The 19,578-nt window shown below is 46.5% G+C and overlaps 1 protein-coding gene across 1 annotated transcript; it reads left to right on the top strand.

The window, feature by feature from the left end:
* The first annotated feature begins 238 nt into the window (after positions 1-238).
* Positions 239-16,686, top strand: LOC149431218 (melanocyte-stimulating hormone receptor-like). Its single transcript, XM_089665775.1, has 2 exons — positions 239-676; positions 10,805-16,686. The coding sequence occupies exon 2, from the start codon at positions 10,811-10,813 to the stop codon at positions 11,753-11,755; it is 945 nt and encodes a 314-aa protein (XP_089521901.1). The 5' UTR covers positions 239-676; positions 10,805-10,810; the 3' UTR covers positions 11,756-16,686.
* Positions 16,687-19,578: the final 2,892 nt, after the last annotated feature.

The raw sequence follows: 19,578 nt of genomic DNA, 5'->3' as shown, positions 1-19,578 counted from the left end.
GTATACCAACATGTGCTCAGAGATGTGATCCATAAATAGCCATTATGAAACGAGTTCATATTTTATGTATCTATAGCTTCTGAAAAGCTTCTTGTTTTTAATTAAAGGGTGGTGGATTGCACATTGCATGGTTTTTAAGACGTTTCATAACAAATCACTGCCTCTGGCTTCCCTGGTCATGTGTGTCCATCTCCTAGGAGCTAGGAGGGGCTGGGAAGATGCCTTTAAGGACTAAGCACAGGAAAAAAAGACACATTCTTTGTCCTAACTTCATCGGAACCAGACAGATCCTTCGCTGTGGTGGACGGTGTTAACGAAGAGGTGAATGAGCTCCATTCGGAGACCACTTGAGGCTCAACCTGGGAGAGCTGGAAGAGAGACCTGCTACCAGCGGGAGACGCCTGAGCATCTAATCTACCAAAAGCCTAATCAAGCAGAAGAACTCCAGCCTGGTATGTCCGAAGCACAGTGGGAAACTGCTCTACTCACAAGCAATTGCTCAGAAGGCAGAACTATAAAAACCATTAAGGTTCTAAGGTCATCAAAATGTACAAAGGGCATCAAAAGGACTACAAATAAAAATCCTCGCCAACTGTGAGCAGGACATCAGCTGGAACGGAGCAGAAGAAAATACAACACTGGATTAGCGTCCAAGACATCCTCATCTGCATAAGAGGTAAAATAGCCATTCTTGACGTTGACGCGCTCATTGAACACACCTGGGGGCACTTTGGTGAGGTGGCATGATGACACTCTTGGGTTGCACTGCTGAAGTCTTGGTGAAGTTCTCACTATCTGCATGGGGGTTCCATGGTATCCGGGTGCCTGATAGTTTGTCCCTGGTTTCCTCTCACCACTAGGGATGAGGAGGGTGATTTTGGCGGAAAATTGATTTCACTGCAAAATTTCTCCAAAGCAAAAACTCTCAAGGAGCCGCTTAGGAGAAATATACTTGGAAAAAAAATACTCCTCTTTTCTTTATTTTGAGGATGTTTTTAGAGTAGTTTAGTTTAATTTAGGGGCATATTTAGAAAGTAATGACTCTGACATTCACCGTTTATTGCAGGTGAATGCTGTGTGTGTTTTTAAATTACAGTGATTGATTCACCACCAGTGAATGTTTGGTGGAAGTCACTTCCATTGACCTATAAAAAAAAGCCCCTAATAGTGTTCTTTGTATTTGTGTTTTCCCTTTTAGTGTATTTGATATTTTTTTCTTTACTGTCGTGAATTTCTTTAATTTACTTTTTTGTGAAAAAAAAACTAAAATAATGAAGCTAATGATTGGCCATATCTGGGATTTGTTTAAAGGCGCTTCAGTTACCCTCGGGAGCTACGTAAAGCTCATTGCCCCCTTATAACCCACCGAAAGCCACCGAAAACCACCTTCATTTCACCTTTCCCATGGACTCCTTTTATATCACAAAAAGTGCATTTGAAATCCCACAAATTTTGGTGCAATTTCATGGAAAATGAAAATTCCCAATTTTTTCTCATCTATAGTCCCCATCCAAAAATATGCTAATAGGTTGATTGGCTTCTGACCTACAAATGGGATGGATGGTTGTGTGACTGGGAAAGGGTCCTACAAATAGGAAGGATGGTTGCGTGGCCAGGAAAAGGTCCTACAAATGGGATGGATGGTTGTGTGGCCAGGAAAAGGTCCTACAAATATGATGGATGGTTGTGTGACCGGGAAAGGGTCCTACAAATAGGATGGATGGTTGTTTGACCAGGAAAGGGTCCTACAAATGGGATGGATGGTTGTGTGGCCAGGAAAAGGTCCTACAAATATAATGGATGGTTGTGTGACCGGGAAAGGGTCCTACAAATAGGATGGATGGTTGTGTGACCAGGAAAAGGTCCTACAAATATGATGGATGGTTGTGTGACCGGGAAAGGATCCTACAAATGGGATGGATGGTTGTGTGACCGGGAAAGGGTCCTACAAATTGGATGGATGGTTGTGTGACCGGGAAAGGGTCCTACAAATAGGATGGATGGTTGTGTGACCAGGAAAGGGTCCTACAAATGGGATGGATGGTTGTGTGGCCAGGAAAAGGTCCTACAAATAGGATGGATGGTTGTGTGACCAGGAAAGGGTCCTACAAATGGGATGGATGTTTGCGTGGCCAGGAAAAGGTCCTACAAATAAGATGGATGGTTGTGTGACCAGGAAAGGGTCCTACAAATGGGATGGATGGTTGCGTGGCTAGCAAAAGGTCCTACAAATAGGATGGATGGTTGTGTGACCGGGAAAGGGTCCTACAAATGGGATGGATGGTTGCGTGGCCAGGAAAGGGTCCAACAAATAGGATGGATGGCTATGTGACCGGGAAAGGGTCCTACAATTTGGTTGGATGGTTGCGTGGCCAGGAAAGGGTCCTACGATTTGCATGAATGGTTATGTGGCCGGGAAAAGGTCCTACAAATGGGATTGATGGTTTAGTAGTATTGTACTTTATAAATACTTGTAGATAACAACAGTGTTGGATGAAGAAGGTTGCAGTACAAATCAGTCACAGTTGCCAAAATTCCGCAGTGAACCTGTCACAGGAGAAACAAGTGAAATGTTTTTGCTGGCTTGTTTTTATAAGGCTCTTTGGGCTTTCACATTCATTTGTGCGTTGCACCCTGGTGAGTCCTGATGGTGGTACTGGACCTGGTACCTCATAATGCCAATGACTCTCAATGGCACTTTATTAGCCCTTTATACTTTATTGACCATCACTTATAAGAGCTTGTTAGACTTCCCTTTTCAGATTTCTGGGCATTAATATGGAGTTGATTCCCCTTAAAGCTAAACAGCCTCTACTCTGGGAAGAATTTCCAGAAGATTTTGTGGTGTGTCTGAGGGAATTTGTGCCCATTCAGCCATTTGTTATCTGGTATTGATGTGGGGTGAGAAGACCTGACCTCAATGGCTGTACTAATTCATCCCAAAGGTGTTCAGTAGGGTTGAGGTCGGGGCTCTGTACAGGACACTCGAGTTCCTCCACACTAAACTGGTCAGATCATGTCTTTATGGAGCTGTGAACAGTTATGCTGGAACTGAAAGGGGTCTTTACACAATTGTTGTCACGAGTCTTGAATGCTAGGGGAAGGCTAGAACCCCTGGCATCCAAAAGAACATTTTTGGAGGTCAGATACTGCTGTTGGACCTGGCTCACTATCGTCCTTCCAGTTCATCCCAAAGGTGTTCTGTAGAGTTGAGGTCAGGGCTCTGTGCAGGACATTTGAGTTCCTCCACCCATCACACCTCTAGAGCTCGTAGGATATTGTATTTCGAAACCATGACTATTAATATTGAGTTGCCCCCCCTTGTAGCTATACCATCCTCCACTCTTCTGGGAAAGCTTTCTAGAAGATTTTGGAGGGTGTCTCTTGGAATTCCAATTCATCCAAAAGGTGTTCATTAGGTTATGGTCAGGGCTTTGTACAGGACACTCGAGTCCCTTCACACCAAACTGGTCATCCATGTCTGTATGGCGCTGGCTTCGCATACCTGATCTCAGTAAGTTGCAGGGGTGTCCACATACCTTTGGCCATATAATATACACACAGTTTGTATGTAAATATAGTATTTATTTGGCAAACACTCTGTAGATTTCATATTTTTCTAAATATATTATCATGAGGTGGTGCAACTCCTGGACTTTCACTTCTTTCATATACAGTCAGGTCCATAAATATTGGGACATGGACACAATTCTAACATTTTTGGCTCTATACACCACCACAATGGATGGAATGAAACAAACAAGATGTGCTTTAACTGCAGACTGTCAGCTTTAATTTGAGGGTATTTACATCCAAATCAGGTGAACGGTGTAGGAATTACAACAGTTTGCATATGTGCCTCCCACTTATTAAGGGACCAAAAGTAATGGGACAATTGGCTTCTCAGCCGTTCCATGGCCAGGTGTGTGTTATTTCCTCATTATCCCAATTACAATGAGCAGATAAAAGGTCCAGAGTTCATTTCAAGTGTGCTATTTGCATTTGGAATCTGTTGCTGTCAACTCTCAAGATGAGATCCAAAGAGCTGTCACTATCAGTGAAGCCATCATTAGGCTGAAAAAAACAAAACAAACCCATCAGAGAGATAGCAAAAACATTAGGCGTGGCCAAAACAACTGTTTGGAACATTCTTAAAAAGAAGGAACGCCCCGGTGAGCTCAGCAACACCAAAAGACCCGGAAGACCACGGAAAACAACTGTGGTGGATGACCGAAGAATTCTTTCCCTGGTGAAGAAAACACCCTTCACAACAGTTGGCAGATCAAGAACACCCTCCAGGAGGTAGGTGTATGTGTGTCAAAGTCACCAATCAAGAGAAGACTTCACCAGAGTGAATACAGAGGGTTCACCACAAGATGGAAACCATTGGTGAGCCTCAAACACAGGAAGGCCAGATTAGAGTTTGCCAAACGACATCTAAAAAAGCCTTCACAGTTCTGGAACAACATCCTATGGACAGATGAGACCGACATCAACTTGTACCAGAGTGATGGTAAGAGAAGAGTATGGAGAAGGAACTGCTCATGATCCTCAGCATACCACCTCATCAGTGAAGCATGGTGGTGGTAGTGTCATGGCGTGGGCATGTATGGCTGCCAATGGAACTGGTTCTCTTGTATTTATTGATGATGTGACTGCTGACAGAAGCAGCCGGATGAATTCTGAAGTGTTTCAGGAATATTATCTGCTCATATTCAGCCAAATGCTTCACAACTCATTGGACGCTTCACAGTGCAGATGGACAATGACCCAAAGCAGACTGCAAAAGACACCAAAGAAGTGGAATGTTCTGCGATGGCCAAGTCCATCACCTGACCTGAATCCGATTGAGCATTTCACTTGCTGAAGACAAAACTGAAGGGAAAATGCCCCAAGAACAAGCAGGAACTGAAGACAGTTGCAGTAGAGGCCTGGCAGAGCATCACCAGGGATGACACCCAGCGTCTGGGGATGTCTATGCGTTCCACACTTCAGGCTGTCATTGACTGCAAAGGATTTACAACCAAGTATTAAAAAGTGAAAGTTTGATTTATGATTATTATTCTGTCCCATTACTTTTGGTTCCTTAATAAGTGGGAGGCACATATGCAAACTGTTGTCATTCCTACACCGTTCACCTGATTTGGATGTAAATACCCTCAAATTAAAGCTGACAGTCTGCAGTTAAAGCACATCTTGTTCATTTCATTTCAAATCCATTGTGGTGGTGTATAGAGCCAAAAATGTTAGAGTTGTGTTGATGTCCCAATATTTATGGACCTGACTGTATATACTGTATATGGCTGGATGGAAGGACCTGGTTGCATTGTACCATTGACCTGGTCTAAGCTCAGGTCACCTGTCTGTCATAATATATACACTGCTCAAAAAAATTAAAGGCAGACTTTGTAATCAGATTCTGGCATCAAGTCAATGACACTCCTGGGATATGGATCTGGTCAGGTAAGTCACAGAGGGGTTTGTTAATCAGTTTCAGCTGCTTTGGTGTTCATGAAATTACCAACAGGTGCATTAGATGGGCAACAATGAGACAACCCCCAAAACAGGAATGGTTTTACAGGTGGAGGCCACTGACATTTTTCCCTACTCATGTTTTCTGACTGTTTTTCACTGGTTTTGTATTCGGCTAGGGTCAGTGTCACTACTGGTAGTATGAGGCCATACCTGGACCCTACAGAGGTTGCACAGGCAGTCCAACTCCTCCAGGATGGCACATCAATACCTGCCATTGCCAGAAGGTTTGCTGTGTCTCCCGGCACAGTCTCAAGAGCATGGAGGAGATTCCAGGAGATGGGCAGTTCCTCTAGGAGAGCTGGACAGGGCCGTAGAAGGTCCTTAACCCATCAGCAGGACCGATATCTGCTCCTTTGTGCAAGGAGGAACAGGATGAGCCCTGCCAGAGCCCTACAAAATGACCTCCAGCAGGCCACTGGTGTGAATGCCTCTGACCAATCAGAAACAGACTTCATGAGGGTGGCCTGAGAGCCCGACGTCCTCTAGTGGGCCCTGTGCTCCCTGCCCGGCACCATAGAGCTGGATTGGCATTGGCCATTGAACCCCAGAATTGGCAGGTCCACCACTGGCGCCCTGTGCTTTTCACAGATGAGAGCAGGTTCCCCCTGAGCACATGTGACAGACGTGAAAGGGTCTGGAGAAGCCGTGGAGAACATTCTGCTGCCTGTAACATGGTTCAGCATGACTGTTGTGGTGGTGGGTCAGTGATGGTCTGGGGGGGCATCTCCATGGAGGGACACACAGACTTCTACAGGCTAGACAATGGCACCCTGACTGCCATTAGGTATGGGGATGAAATCCTTGGACCCATTGTATGACCCTACACTGGTGCAGTGGGTCCTGGGTTCCTCCTGGTGCGGTGGGTCCTGGGTTCCTCCTGGTGCAGTGGGTCCTGGGTTCCTCCTGGTGCAGTGGGTCCTTGGTTCCTCCTGGTGCCGTGGGTCCCGGGCTCCTCCTGGTGCAGACAATGCCCGACCTCATGTGGGGAGAGTATGCAGGCAGTTCCTGGAGGATGAAGGAATTGATACCATTGAATGGCCCCCACACTCACCTGACCTAAATCCAATAGAACCCCTCTGGGATGTCATGTTTTGGTCCATCCGACGCCGCCAGGTTGCACCTCAGACTGTCCAGGAGCTCAGTGACGCCCTGGTCCAGATCTGGGAGGAAATCCCCCAGGACACCATCCGCGGTCTCATTAGGAGCCTCCCCAGAGCTATACACTCTGTCAGCAGCTTTAACAAACTCGTGCAGACTCCACCTCCGCAACATGCAGACTCCGCCTCCGCAACATGCAGACTCCGCCTCCGCAACATGCAGACTCCGCCTCCGCAACATGCAGACTCCGCCTCCGCAACATGCAGACTCCACCCCCGCAACATGCAGACTCCACCTCCGCAACATGCAGACTCCACCTCCGCAACATGCAGACTCCACCCCCGCAACATGCAGACTCCACCTCCGCAACATGCAGACTCCACCTCCGCAACATGCAGACTCCACCTCTGCAACATGCAGACTCCACCTCCGCAACATTGCCAAAATCTGCACGTTCCTAACCCCAGAAACCACTAAACAGCTCATCCACTCCCTCATCATATCACGACTCGACTACTGCAACTCCCTCCTCACTGGCCTGCCTCACCGCTGGCTATCCCCGCTTCAGTCCATCCTGAATACGGCTGCCAGACTCATTCACCTTTCCAGCCGCTCCATCTCCGCCACCCCCCTCTGCCAATCCCTCCACTGGCCTCCACTCAGTGTCCTCCACCCCCCTCTGCCAATCCCTCCACTGGCCTCCATTCAGTGTCCTCCACCCCTCTCTGCCAATCCCTCCAATGGCTTCCATTCAGTGTCCTCCACCCCTCTCTGCCAATCCCTCCACTGGCCTCCACTCAATGTCCTCCACCCCCCTCTGCCAATCCCTGCACTGGCCTCCACTCAGTGTCCTCCACCCCCCTCTGCCAATCCCTCCACTGGCCTCCACTCAGTGTCCTCCACCCCTCTCTGCCAATCCCTGCACTGGCCTCCACTCAGTGTCCTACACCCCTCTCTGCCAATCCCTCCACTGGCCTCCATTCAGTGTCCTCCGCCCCTCTCTGCCAATCTCTCCACTGGCCTCCACTCAGTGTCCTCCACCCCTCTCTGCCAATCCCTGCACTGGCCTCCACTCAGTGTCCTACACCCCTCTCTGCCAATCCCTCCACTGGCCTCCATTCAGTGTCCTCCGCCCCTCTCTGCCAATCCCTCCACTGGCCTCCATTCAGTGTCCTCCGCCCCTCTCTGCCAATCTCTCCACTGGCCTCCACTCAGTGTCCTCCACCCCTCTCTGCCAATCCCTCCACTGGCCTCCACTCAGTGTCCTCCACCCCTCTCTGCCAATCCCTCCACTGGCCTCCATTCAGTGTCCTCCACCCCTCTCTGCCAATCTCTCCACTGGCCTCCATTCAGTGTCCTCCGCCCCTCTCTGCCAATCCCTCCACTGGCCTCCATTCAGTGCCCTCCACCCCTCTCTGCCAATCCCTCCACTGGCCTCCACTCAGTGTCCTCCGCCCCTCTCTGCCAATCCCTCCACTGGCCTCCATTCAGTGTCCTCCACCCCCCTCTGCCAATCCCTGCACTGGCCTCCACTCAGTGTCCTCCACCCCCCCTCTGCCAATCCCTCCACTGGCCTCCACTCAGTGTCCTCCACCCCCCTCTGCCAATCCCTCCACTGACCTCCACTCAGTGTCCTCCACCCCTCTCTGCCAATCCCTCCACTCAGTGTCCTCCACCCCTCTCTGCCAATCCCTCCACTGGCCTCCACTCAGTGTCCTCCACCCTCCCTCTGCCAATCCCTCCACTGGCTTCCGATTGCCCAACGGATCAAACTCAAAATCCTAACACTGACGTACAAAGCCGTCCACCATACTGCCCCGAACTACATCACCGACCTAATATCCAAGTACCACCCAACACGCACACTCCGCTCCTCACAAGACCTCCTTCTCTCTAGTTTCCTGGTCTCCTCCTCCCATGCCCGCCTCCAGGACTTCTCCAGGGTGTCACCCATCCTCTGGAACTCCCTGCCCCAACCCATCAGATTATCACCTACTCTCCTCTCCTTTAGGCGCACCCTGAAAACCCATCTCTTCAGGGAAGCCTACCCCACCCCCTGCTAACTTGCCGACCTCCTCCACTCTTCCTACCACTCCATCCCCCACAGCTATCTCCTCCTGTACCACCATCCCCTCCCTCCTAGATTGTAAGCTCCAAGGATCAGGGCCCTCGATCCCCTCATGTATCACATTGTATTGGTATTGTTCTGTCACATGTTCTGTCCCCCTCTGTAATGTACAGCGCTGAGCGAACTATGGGGGCTTTATAAATACTGTATAATAATAATATTTGAGTGATTTTGACAGATTTATTGCTGTGATCACTCTGACACTTTGAATATTCCCGGTGGGAATACACGTGTTGCACTTTATTTAATTTCTATTTGCACATTTTCATGGATTTTTAGATCACTGATTTATATATTTATTGTAATTTTATTTATGTTATATATTTAGGGTTTAGCGCTGCACCTTTTATTATTGATTGACAGTGTCTAAGTGGTTAGCACTTCCGCCTGGCAGTACTCAGGTCATTGGTTCAAATCTCAACCACAGCACCACCTGACTGGAGTTTGCATGTTCTCCCTGTGCCTGCGTGGGTTTCCTCTGGGTGCTCCAGTTTCCTCCCACACTCCAAAGACATGCTGGTAGGATAATTGGATCCTGTCCAAATTGGCCCTAGTATGTGTATGTATGTAGGTTAGGGACCTTAGATTGTGTGCTCCTCGGGGGCGGGGACTGATGGGAATGTAATATATATATATATATATATATATATATATATATATATATATATATATATATATATATATGTAAGGTGATGAGTAAATTGATGGTGCTGTATAAGTACCTGGAATAAATAAATAAAATATGGGATGCTAATCGCACTTCCAAACATGACCAGTAGAGGGAGCTCTGAGAGACCTATAGATGAAAATAGTGACAAGAAGTGGAGCCCATAGTGGAATTAGGACTCACTTTGGTTTCCTATTGAAGGTGATGCCAATAAAGAGACCTGTCATTCAGAACTGGTCATTACTGCTGAAGCACAGGATCAAATGTCTAAACTATATATAAGTGAAATCCCGGCTCAGGGTTTGAAGAAGATTGCTAATTGATGTTTGCTGGAGGGCACTGTGCTGAAGTCCTGGTCTGGAGAAGGGTCTTGTAATCTCCCTCACTGAGGATCTACCTGTGGATGCTGGGTGGCAGACAGCTTTTGGGACACTGGGAGTACAGACCTTGTTGGGGACTATTAGTTGTGCAAGTGGCAGAAGGGATCTACAGTAAATGCCAGAGGTTGCTATATGGACTGCTGTAGGGTCCTAGATATACTGGCCATTCCTTGCTACCCCAGAAAAGTTGCTATTTGAAGATTAAAGAGAAGTTTGTCCTTCTATTGTTGCTAATAATTGTCAGGTCTCTGGGTACCCCTGCTAAAACCAATTCATTGGTGGTCAGTGGGAAAATGCCCCTTCCATTAGTGGAAAGAAATCCCCCTTTACAGTGGGGGTCAGAAGGCCACCTCATAGATGGCTGAAAAGATCATTGGAGTCATGCTGTTGGCTCCGTCAAGTGGCATTGGCCCCAAAACTAAGCAGGCACCATACGATGGGAGGTCCATCAGCCACTGGTCAACAAACACCTAGCAACCTCTTCCCCAGGCTTCCACGGTACCCTGATTGAGGATGGCTGCTGTAGGCTGAGCTTTATATCTTTATATTCACCTTTTGCAGATATTTTTAGGACGACCACATGATGAGCAGGATCTTATTTTGATCTCCTCCCACCAGAGGGCCCTCCGTAAAGCAAAGATGTCTTCTTTGCATCATTACACTGTGATTGCTGGGCGCCATCAGTGGACGAGTCCATGATATCCTACACTCACTGTATGTCCTCAGTCATCCAAGCTGAATGACATTTGGATATCATTCAATCTAGAAGACTTCTCGTGGCAGAAAATAAGTTCTGCAGATGATAGCTGCAGATTAAGAGAAAGTATTGCTGCAAAAACTTCCTAAATGAAGTCAGTGAGAGTGGAAGCAGCTCCATCATCTGCGCTCCCACAGGAAACGTATGCCAGAAAAATTGGTTTGTTTTGATATCTCTGAACATGAACAAGGAAAGGTGCCTGGCCACCCTATCTAACCTCTTGTATTTTATCTCCGCAGGTCACAATGATCAACTTTACAGTCCTACAGACCGATGTCAATGACAGTCTTCCCACCATACTGGTACCGAAACCCAACGAGACCACCATCATCCACATCGAAGTTCCTAAAGGGGTTTTCCTATTCTTGTGTATTCTCAGCTTGTTGGAAAACATCTTGGTGGTTGTGGCCATTGCAAAAAATCACAACCTCCACTCTCCTATGTACTACTTCATCTGCTGCCTGGCCGCTTCTGATATGCTTGTCAGCATCAGCAATCTCATCGAGACGGTGATCCTGGTCTTGCTGAGCCATGCCGTCATAGGCTACAATGAACCAATGGTCAAGATGATGGACAACATTGTGGACACCATGATCTTGTGCTCGCTGGTGACATCACTATCATTTCTTGGAGCCATTGCTGTAGATCGCTACGTCACAATCTTCTACGCTCTGAGATATCACAACATCATTACCCAACGAAGAGTAATCAATGCCATCGCCGGGATCTGGTTGGCCAGTACCGCCTGTAGCATTACATTCATTGTGTTTTCCAACAGCCACGTCGTCATATTTTGTCTTATTGTGTTTTTCATCTTCATGTTGGTTTTAATGTTGGGCCTCTACATCCACATGTTTATCTTGGCCAGACGCCACTCACAGAGCATTTCGGCCCAACAGAAAGGGGTAGGAAGACGACTTTCCCCACATCAAGTGGCAGCCAAGCTAAGGGGAGCCATCACCCTAACAATATTACTTGGTATCTTCTTCCTTTGCTGGGGACCATTCTTCCTTCATCTTACCTTAATCGTCTCCTGCCCCAAGCACCCATTCTGCCTCGGATACTTTAAATATTTTAACATCAGTTACGTCCTGATCATTTTTAACTCCATTATCGACCCCATAATCTACGCGTTCCGGAGTCAGGAGCTGAGGAAAACCTTAAGGGACATTGTGTTTTGCTCCCAATGATGGTGCGAGGGGGTTAGGGAGAATAGAAGCTTAGAACTAAAGGTCTGAACTTCTTCAAAATTCTCCCTTTCCCCCCCCATAATGTTGTTATAGTATGAAACTAAATGATTTCATGAGGACTTTGCAAAAAAAAAAAATAACTTCAAAACTATAGATGTAAATGACAAGGAAGCCAAATAAGTGATAGAACTTTAGGTATTAGACTTTTGTCTGACTTTTATCCATAAAATTCGATGCTGTCCTGGAAAAATGAAATCTGGTTGGAGTTTGGACAATTCTTATGAAGGATTCTTGGATGCAGGAACTCTATTATTATTGTAGAGTGATGATATCATCATGTGGAACCCACAATCGAGTCACGGCCCATGTGTAGTGAAGCCTCTTGTTCTTTAAGTAACCTGAAGCCTAGGCAACTACAAGAACCCAGACATCATGGTGGCATCTGGAAGGACTGGAGCAACCAATGAGATCCTCCATATGCAGTTCAGAATGGAAGTAAGGGCTTGACTAGCTGCTATGGAGAACCTTTTAGGCACCTCCACCATATTGAGGCTTAGTAGGTGAAGGCCTAGATCCCCCTCTAGGCTCTAGTAGATTTATTATTCAAGCACCAAACTCAGGGGCTCATTCGTTGTTTTCCCTGCATCCAGCGTAGGTCAACCAATACTGATTCGAAGCTTTCATGCAAGCAATGGATCATTAACCCGCGTGTAATAAGTTCACAGTTATTAGACATCTGAGATTTTTTTCATTTTTATTGTTTTTCGGGGACAGACTAAAACATTTAATGTGAAAATGGCTTAATGTAGCTTAACGTGTAATAAACTGCCTAAACCTCAATCAATTGACTTGAAACTTTGCACAGCCCAAGTTCCCAACTTACCAAACATGTCCTAGAAGTTTCATAGATTTCAGCCTTCCACAAAGAAAATGGGGGACATTAAGCTTGTTTTTTGGGGATCATAATGTGGCTTAACGTACAAAAAAGAGCTTAGATGTTGACCAATTTCCCCCAAACTTCACACAATAGAATACTCTATCTATGGCAACATATTCTGAAAATTTCGGGTCATTTTGTAAATAACTCCAAAAGTTATTCACATTAAGCTATATATAACAGTGCTAAAACATTTAATGTGAACAGCTTAATGTAAAAAGAGCTTAACGTACCATAATGTGCCTAAACCTCAATCAATTGACTTGAAACTTTGCACAGCCCAAGTTCTCAACATCCCAAACATGTCCTAGAAGTTTCATGGGTTTTGATCTCCCACAAAGCAAGTGAGTGACATTAAGCTTGTGTAGACCCTACCACCTTGTGTGGTGGCCATAGCGTGGGACAGCCAATGGGGGAATATTATGAGTGTGTGTTTGTAGCTCACCAGCCAATCACTGGGGAATTCTTGGCTTGTGGTGCATGCTTGGGAAGTGCATTCTTCCAAGTTCCAAATACCTGTCAATATCGGCACAAAACCTTCTGGCTTCTGCTAGAAAGCTGAACATGAAGAGGAACTTCATCTTTTGGCATGACAACGACCCAAGCATACATCCAAATCAACAAAGGAATGGCCTCACCAGAAGATGATTAAAGTTTTAGAACGGCCCAGCCAGAGCCCAGACCTGAATCCGATTGAAAATCTGTGGGGTGATCTGAAGAGGGCTGTGCACAGGAGATGAATTCACAATCTGACAGATTTGAAGAGTTTTTGCAAGGAAGAGTGGGCAAATATTGCCAAGTCAAGATGTGTCGTGCTGTAATAACATGAAAAGTGCTTCAACAAAGTATTAGTTTAAGGGTGTGCACACTTATGCAACCATATTATTTTAGTTTTTTATTTTTACTTCCCTCCACCGAAAATATTTCAGTATGTTTTTCAACTGAGTTGTACAGTTTATAGGTCACATTAAAGGTGGAAATTTTTCTGAAATTGTTTTTCTTTGTCTCATTTTCTTACATCACAGAAACCTGACTTTTTTAATAGTGGTATGTCGACTTTTTATATCCACTGTATATATTCATGAGAATTGCTGTGTGCTCAATCTTAGTACAGTCTACCTCCAGGCTTGGCATGGGGAGGTAATGCTTATGTGCAGGAAAGGTTTGACTAGGCCTCAAGCCTAGAAGGGGCCTCACATGCTGATTGAGGAGGAGAATGAGAGAAACTGGATGGCTACTGGAGGTACCTGGTACTAGAATGTACCTAAGGGGCAAGTCTGTCTGACCTATTGAAGATCACATGACTATCCATATTTAGCTGTTCCTCTTAATAACCAGTGCCGGCTTGTGCTCCTATGGACTCTGCACTGTGAAATACTGAAAGGGTCTGCTGAGTCTGGAGTTCTTTTCTAATATAGTTTTGACATGAATGTTCTGAGCCCTGAATGTCCTATCTCCCAGTTATGGAGTTCCCCAATAAAGAATTCAAAGATGTACTTAAACTGACTGGTGCCCAACTTTTCTTTGATCGCACATCTCTTCACTGGCCTAGGATCTGCACAAAAACAAAATGTCAGCCTTCCCTGCCTTTGAGGGTCCACGCTATGCCTCGGGGGGTCAGGGGGGTGCTGTACTTATTTTTAGGGGAACTAATTGTGGCTTAAAGTACAAAAGAGAGCTTGGATGTTATCCAATTTCCTCAAAATGTATACAATAGAAGACTCTATCTATGCCAACATATTATACAAATCTCAGGTTGTTTGGTAAAACAGACTAAAGATTATTAACATTTAAAGGAGAACTCTGGGCAAAAACTTTTTTACATGTTCTTGTTGCTTATCTCCTGCCTTCCCTGAATATGTAATCCATATTCTTGTTATCTGAGTATTTGTTCTGAAATAGCCTGGGTATATTTAAATCAAACCCTTAATCCCCATTGGTTTCCTTCTAGTAAGACCGATCACTGCTATGCCTCCTATTCCCACAGACACCGGTCTTGGTACATCCCATCTGTAGTTCTGTTCTCCAGCAAGCTGGAATGTATTTCCATCCCTGCTTGTTGCAGTGGGCGGACCAGGATACACAGACTGCCGGTCTGTACCGTCCATGGAGGTGGTGTCCTAGGAATGACAGCTCCCCTGGGCTGCTCTGAAAGGCTACATCCAAGGGAGTCTGTAACCCATGCTGCCTGCACATTGGGGTAGCATCACAGCTGGCTCAGAATCCTCTGTTTGCTGTACCATCCGAAGACCAGCTTTCAGAAGACCAGCTTTCCGGTTCTGGTAGCGGCTGCCCAATGTCCCCCAGTGAAATCACTGGTTGCTAGGACCGCCTGGTTATTTTCAGAATATGTTGCCATTGATAGAGTCTTCTAAAGTGTGAAGTTTGGGGGAGATTGGTCAACATCTAAGCTTTTTTTTATACGTTAAGACACATTAAGCTCCCCAAAAAACAAGCTTAATGTCCCCCATTTTCTTTGTGGAAGGCTGAAATCTATGAAACTTCTAGGACATGTTTGGGATGTTGGGAACTTGGGCTGTGCAAAGTTTCAAGTCAATTGATTGAGGTTTAGGCACATTATGGTACGTTAAGCTCTTTTTACATTAAGCTCTTCACATTAAATGTTTTAGCACTGTTATATATAGCTTAATGTGAATAACTTTTGGAGTGATTTACCAAATGACCCAAAATTTTCAGAATATGTTGCCATTGATAGAGTCTTCTAATGTGTGAAGTTTGGGGGAGATTGGTCAACATCTAAGCTCTTTTTTGTACGTTAAGCTACATTAGGCTCCCCAAAAAACAAGCTTAATGTCCCCCATTTTCTTTGTGGAAGGCTGAAATCTATTAAACTTCTAGGAAATGTTTGGGATGTTGAGAACTTGGGCTGTGCAAAGTTGTAAGTCAATTGATTGAGATTTAGGCAGTTTATTACACGTTAAGCTACATTAAGCCATTTTCACATTAAATGTTTTAGTCTGTCCCGTTTTTCGGACAAAAAGTCATTTTTGGAGATTCGGTTGTATCCACATCTACGAATGCACACAGAAACAAATGGCAACAAATTCGAAAAAAAAAAATGTATAGCAAAATTAAGAATGCATTTGTTTCATTCGGATGACGTCACATGATGTGATGCTAATTCACGCCCATGGGGAACGGAACTCAATTTTTGACTTTGATCATTTGGATTGGGAAAACTAATGGAACCGAATTTCATTCCATTAGTTAATTCGGATGCTCATGACTCCAGATGATATTGTCCAATCCGCTTATGCCATTTTTCTTGGTGAGTTGGACTAGCGTCTGAAAATATTGAATCCGTCCGATATCGAATTTGTAGCAATTTTCCAGGAAAAACTTAAAAATGTTTTGAATCCATCTGGACCAACAAATATCTGAAACGAATGCTGAAGATACAAAATGAACCCCAAAAATGAATCAAGTTATGTTGTTTCGAATATGACAAAATGAAATTCTTCGATGAACAAATGAATCCGAAGGGAAGCGAAACCCTCCGGCGTGCACATGTCTCACAGTTATGGCTGAAGAGATTCCCATAATCGTCTTGTCTGTATTCGAATGAATGAAGCTAATGGAAATGACCTTCTGGCACAGGAGATATCGGTCACCAGAGGAGACGACTGTAAATAAAACCTCCCAGAATAATTCCCGGGATGACGCTCGGCTCAATGAACGGTTTGGAGAAACGTTTCAAAGACCGATAATGGTGATGATGATCCGGAATGATTCAGTTCCATAAACGCCGGACTAGCCTTCAATTGCTGTCGTGTTGAAATATTTAATCCCTGAAATGCCGTCCAATAGTCCCGAGAGCGGGGAGTACAAAGTCACTTCTAATGAGGATGATGTATGACTGTGATAAGGACATTGAATGATGAGCTCATCGAGGGCCCGGACTCATGTCACTGTCTATGTACATTGTAAAGCACCACGAAATGTGTCCGTGTTCTGAATAAAACATGTATGACGAGCCCGGAGCTCAACACGTATTTATCGGAAAGGTGTGACAATGTAATACGCCAATTAGCAACTGTTAGTGGGACCTGGACTTGGCTAAACACACTTCCAGGGTAGTAGCAGTGCTGGAGTAGCACCTTGCACCACCTTGGACCATCCCATGGATGCTAAGCACAGGCTGCACATAGTACCTTGACTTCTGCCCAAGTTGAGATTAAGCCCCTCCCATGATGAGAGGTGGGCTGTGCAGAAGGGGGGGCATGTCAGCACAAGTCTGATCATTGGATGAGAGGTGAGCTGTGCAGTGGGGGGGGGGGTCATGTCAGCACAAGTCTGATCATTGTATGACAGGCAGGCTGTGCAGGGGGGGGGGTAAGCACAAGTCTGATCATTGGATGAGGGGTGGGCTGTGCAGGAGGGGGGGCGTGTCAGCACAAGTCTGATCGCTGGATAACAGGCAATCTGTGCGGGGGGGCGTGTCAGCACAAGTCTGATCATTGGATGAGAGGTGGGCTGTGCAGAGGGGGTCGTGTCAGCACAAGTCTGATCATTGGATGAGAGGTGGGCTGTGCAGGGGGGGCGTGTCAGCACAAGTCTGATCACTGGATGACAGGCAGGCTGTGCAGGAGGGGTGTGTGTCAGCACAAGTCTGATCATTGGATGAGAGGTGGGCTGTGCAGGGGGGGGGGGTCATGTCAGCACAAGTCTGATCATTGGATGACAGGCAGGCTCTGCAGGAGGGGGGCGTGTCAGCACAAGTCTGATCATTGGATGACAGGCAGGCTGTGCAGGAGGGGGGTGTGTCAGCACAAGTCTGATCATTGGATGACAGGCAAGCCGTGCAGGGGGGTGGGGGTAAGCACAAGTCTGATCATTGGATGAGGGGTGGGCTGTGCAGGGGGGGGGGGGTCAAGTCAGCACAAGTCTGATCATTGGATGACAGGTGAGCTGTGCAGGAGGGGGGCGTGTCAGCACAAGTATGATCATTGGATGACAGGCAGGCTGTGCAGGGGGGGGGGGGAGTGTCAGCACAAGTCTGATCATTGGATGACAGGCAAGCTGTGCAGGGGGGGGGGGGGGTAAGCACAAGTCTGATCATTGGATGAGGGGTGGGCTGTGCAGGAGGGGGGGGGGGCATGTCAGCACAAGTCTGATCAGTGGAGGACAGGCAGGCTGTGCAGGAGGGGGGGGGGGTCATGTCAGCACAAGTCTGATCATTGGATGAGAGGTGGGCTGTGCAGGAGGGGGGCGTGTCAGCACAAGTCTGATCATTGGATGACAGGCAAGCTGTGCAGGAGGGGGGGGGTCGTGTCAGCACAAGTCTGTCTGATCATTGGATGAGAGGTGGGCTGTGCGGGGGGGGGGGGGCTTCGTGTCAGCATAAGTCTGATCATTGGATGACAGGCAAGCTGTGCAGGAGGGGGGGGATCGTGTCAGCAAAAGTCTGATCATTGGATGACAGGCAGGCTGTGCGGGGGGGGGGGGGGCGTATCAGCATAAGTCTGATCATTGGATGACAGGTGGGCTGTGCAGGAGAGGGGCGTGTCAGCACAAGTCTGATCATTGGATGACAGGCTGGCTGTGCAGGAGGGGGGCGTGTCAGCACAAGTCTGATCATTGGATGACAGGCTGGCTGTGCAGGAGGGGGGCGTGTCAGCACAAGTCTGATTATTGGATGACAGGCTGGCTGTGCAGGAGGGGGGCGTGTCAGCACAAGGAAAAGCAGGGGGACTCACCAGGGATTTCACAAAAAGGAAGCAATACAAAGAAACAGGAGACTTTCTAACACAAGCACATGGTACCGCCGGCACAGAGCAGGAATAGGAAATGTTGGGGTAGAATATTCTTTAAGATATATCTAAAATGATTATTTTTTTAATAATTTTTGTACAGAGTGGAAATGGGTTGGTTTTATTGTTGTCTATATCCTGCTGGAGGCATTCAACTTCTCTCTCTTCTGTCTCTGGGACTGAAAGTGATGAGAAATCCAAAATTTGTGGTGTCACCAGAACAGGAATAGAACAATGGGAACACTAGTTCTGGTGGTTTTCCTTACTTTGAGGAGATTGACTTCCTGTTGAATCTTAAGGACAGGAAGTAGAGGCAAATATTCCAACTGGGACATAGATGGCAAACAAAAACCTGAACAAAACCCTAAACTATCCAAAATAAAAACAATTGTTTGGGCTTTAGCTATACTTTATTCTCATCTAGGATCAAAGAGGACCTCAGATTGGGAATACCCACCTGCCACCACGCCCTCTAATCACTGAGGCACCATTGTTGGCCACCAATGCCAAATGGAAGACAAGTTGTTAAGGCCAGGCTTCCTCTAGTGCTGGGATGCAGCAAAATTGTAACCACCCATCCAACATCTTCTTGTAAAGCTCAGAGTCCTGCAAGGACCTTCCAGAAAGCTCCAGACATGGAAGCCCAAAATCCACATTTTTCACAGTTTATTACTGGTATGGGAGCACCGTGTATTGGGAGGTCTCTTAATTCCCAGTAGCTCCATGCATTGTAGAAGGGGCTAATGCTCCACCAGGTCAGCGGGACCCTGCAGCCTCAAACGGTTGGTCAACTTCAATTAATGAGAAACCCCTGTGAGCTTGCATACCATAGTGCCCGCCCTTGAACAGGTAAACTGCTCCTCCCCTGAAGAGCATATTAGCAGTCTCATTTTCTCTGCATCCCAACATGTTACAGACACAGAACATCCTTTCAGGTTCAGATTGCATTTTAACAGTTTTACTCCAACATAACTTGTCAGCAAAATATGGCGTTGTCATAAAAAGTAATTTTCAACATGGTGGACTGAGGCAAGTCTCTGCCCTGCTCCACTACAGGGTTCTCCCACTTGTACCAGTAGGCAATGTGATGGAGTCACCTGTCACAATTGTCCTGT

The sequence above is a fragment of the Staurois parvus genome, unplaced genomic scaffold (assembly GCF_062004578.1).
Source record: "Staurois parvus isolate SC_StPar_1 unplaced genomic scaffold, SC_StPar_1.0 ptg002340l, whole genome shotgun sequence".
NCBI lineage: Eukaryota > Metazoa > Chordata > Amphibia > Anura > Ranidae > Staurois > Staurois parvus.
This window is presented reverse-complemented; position numbering and strand designations above follow the sequence as displayed.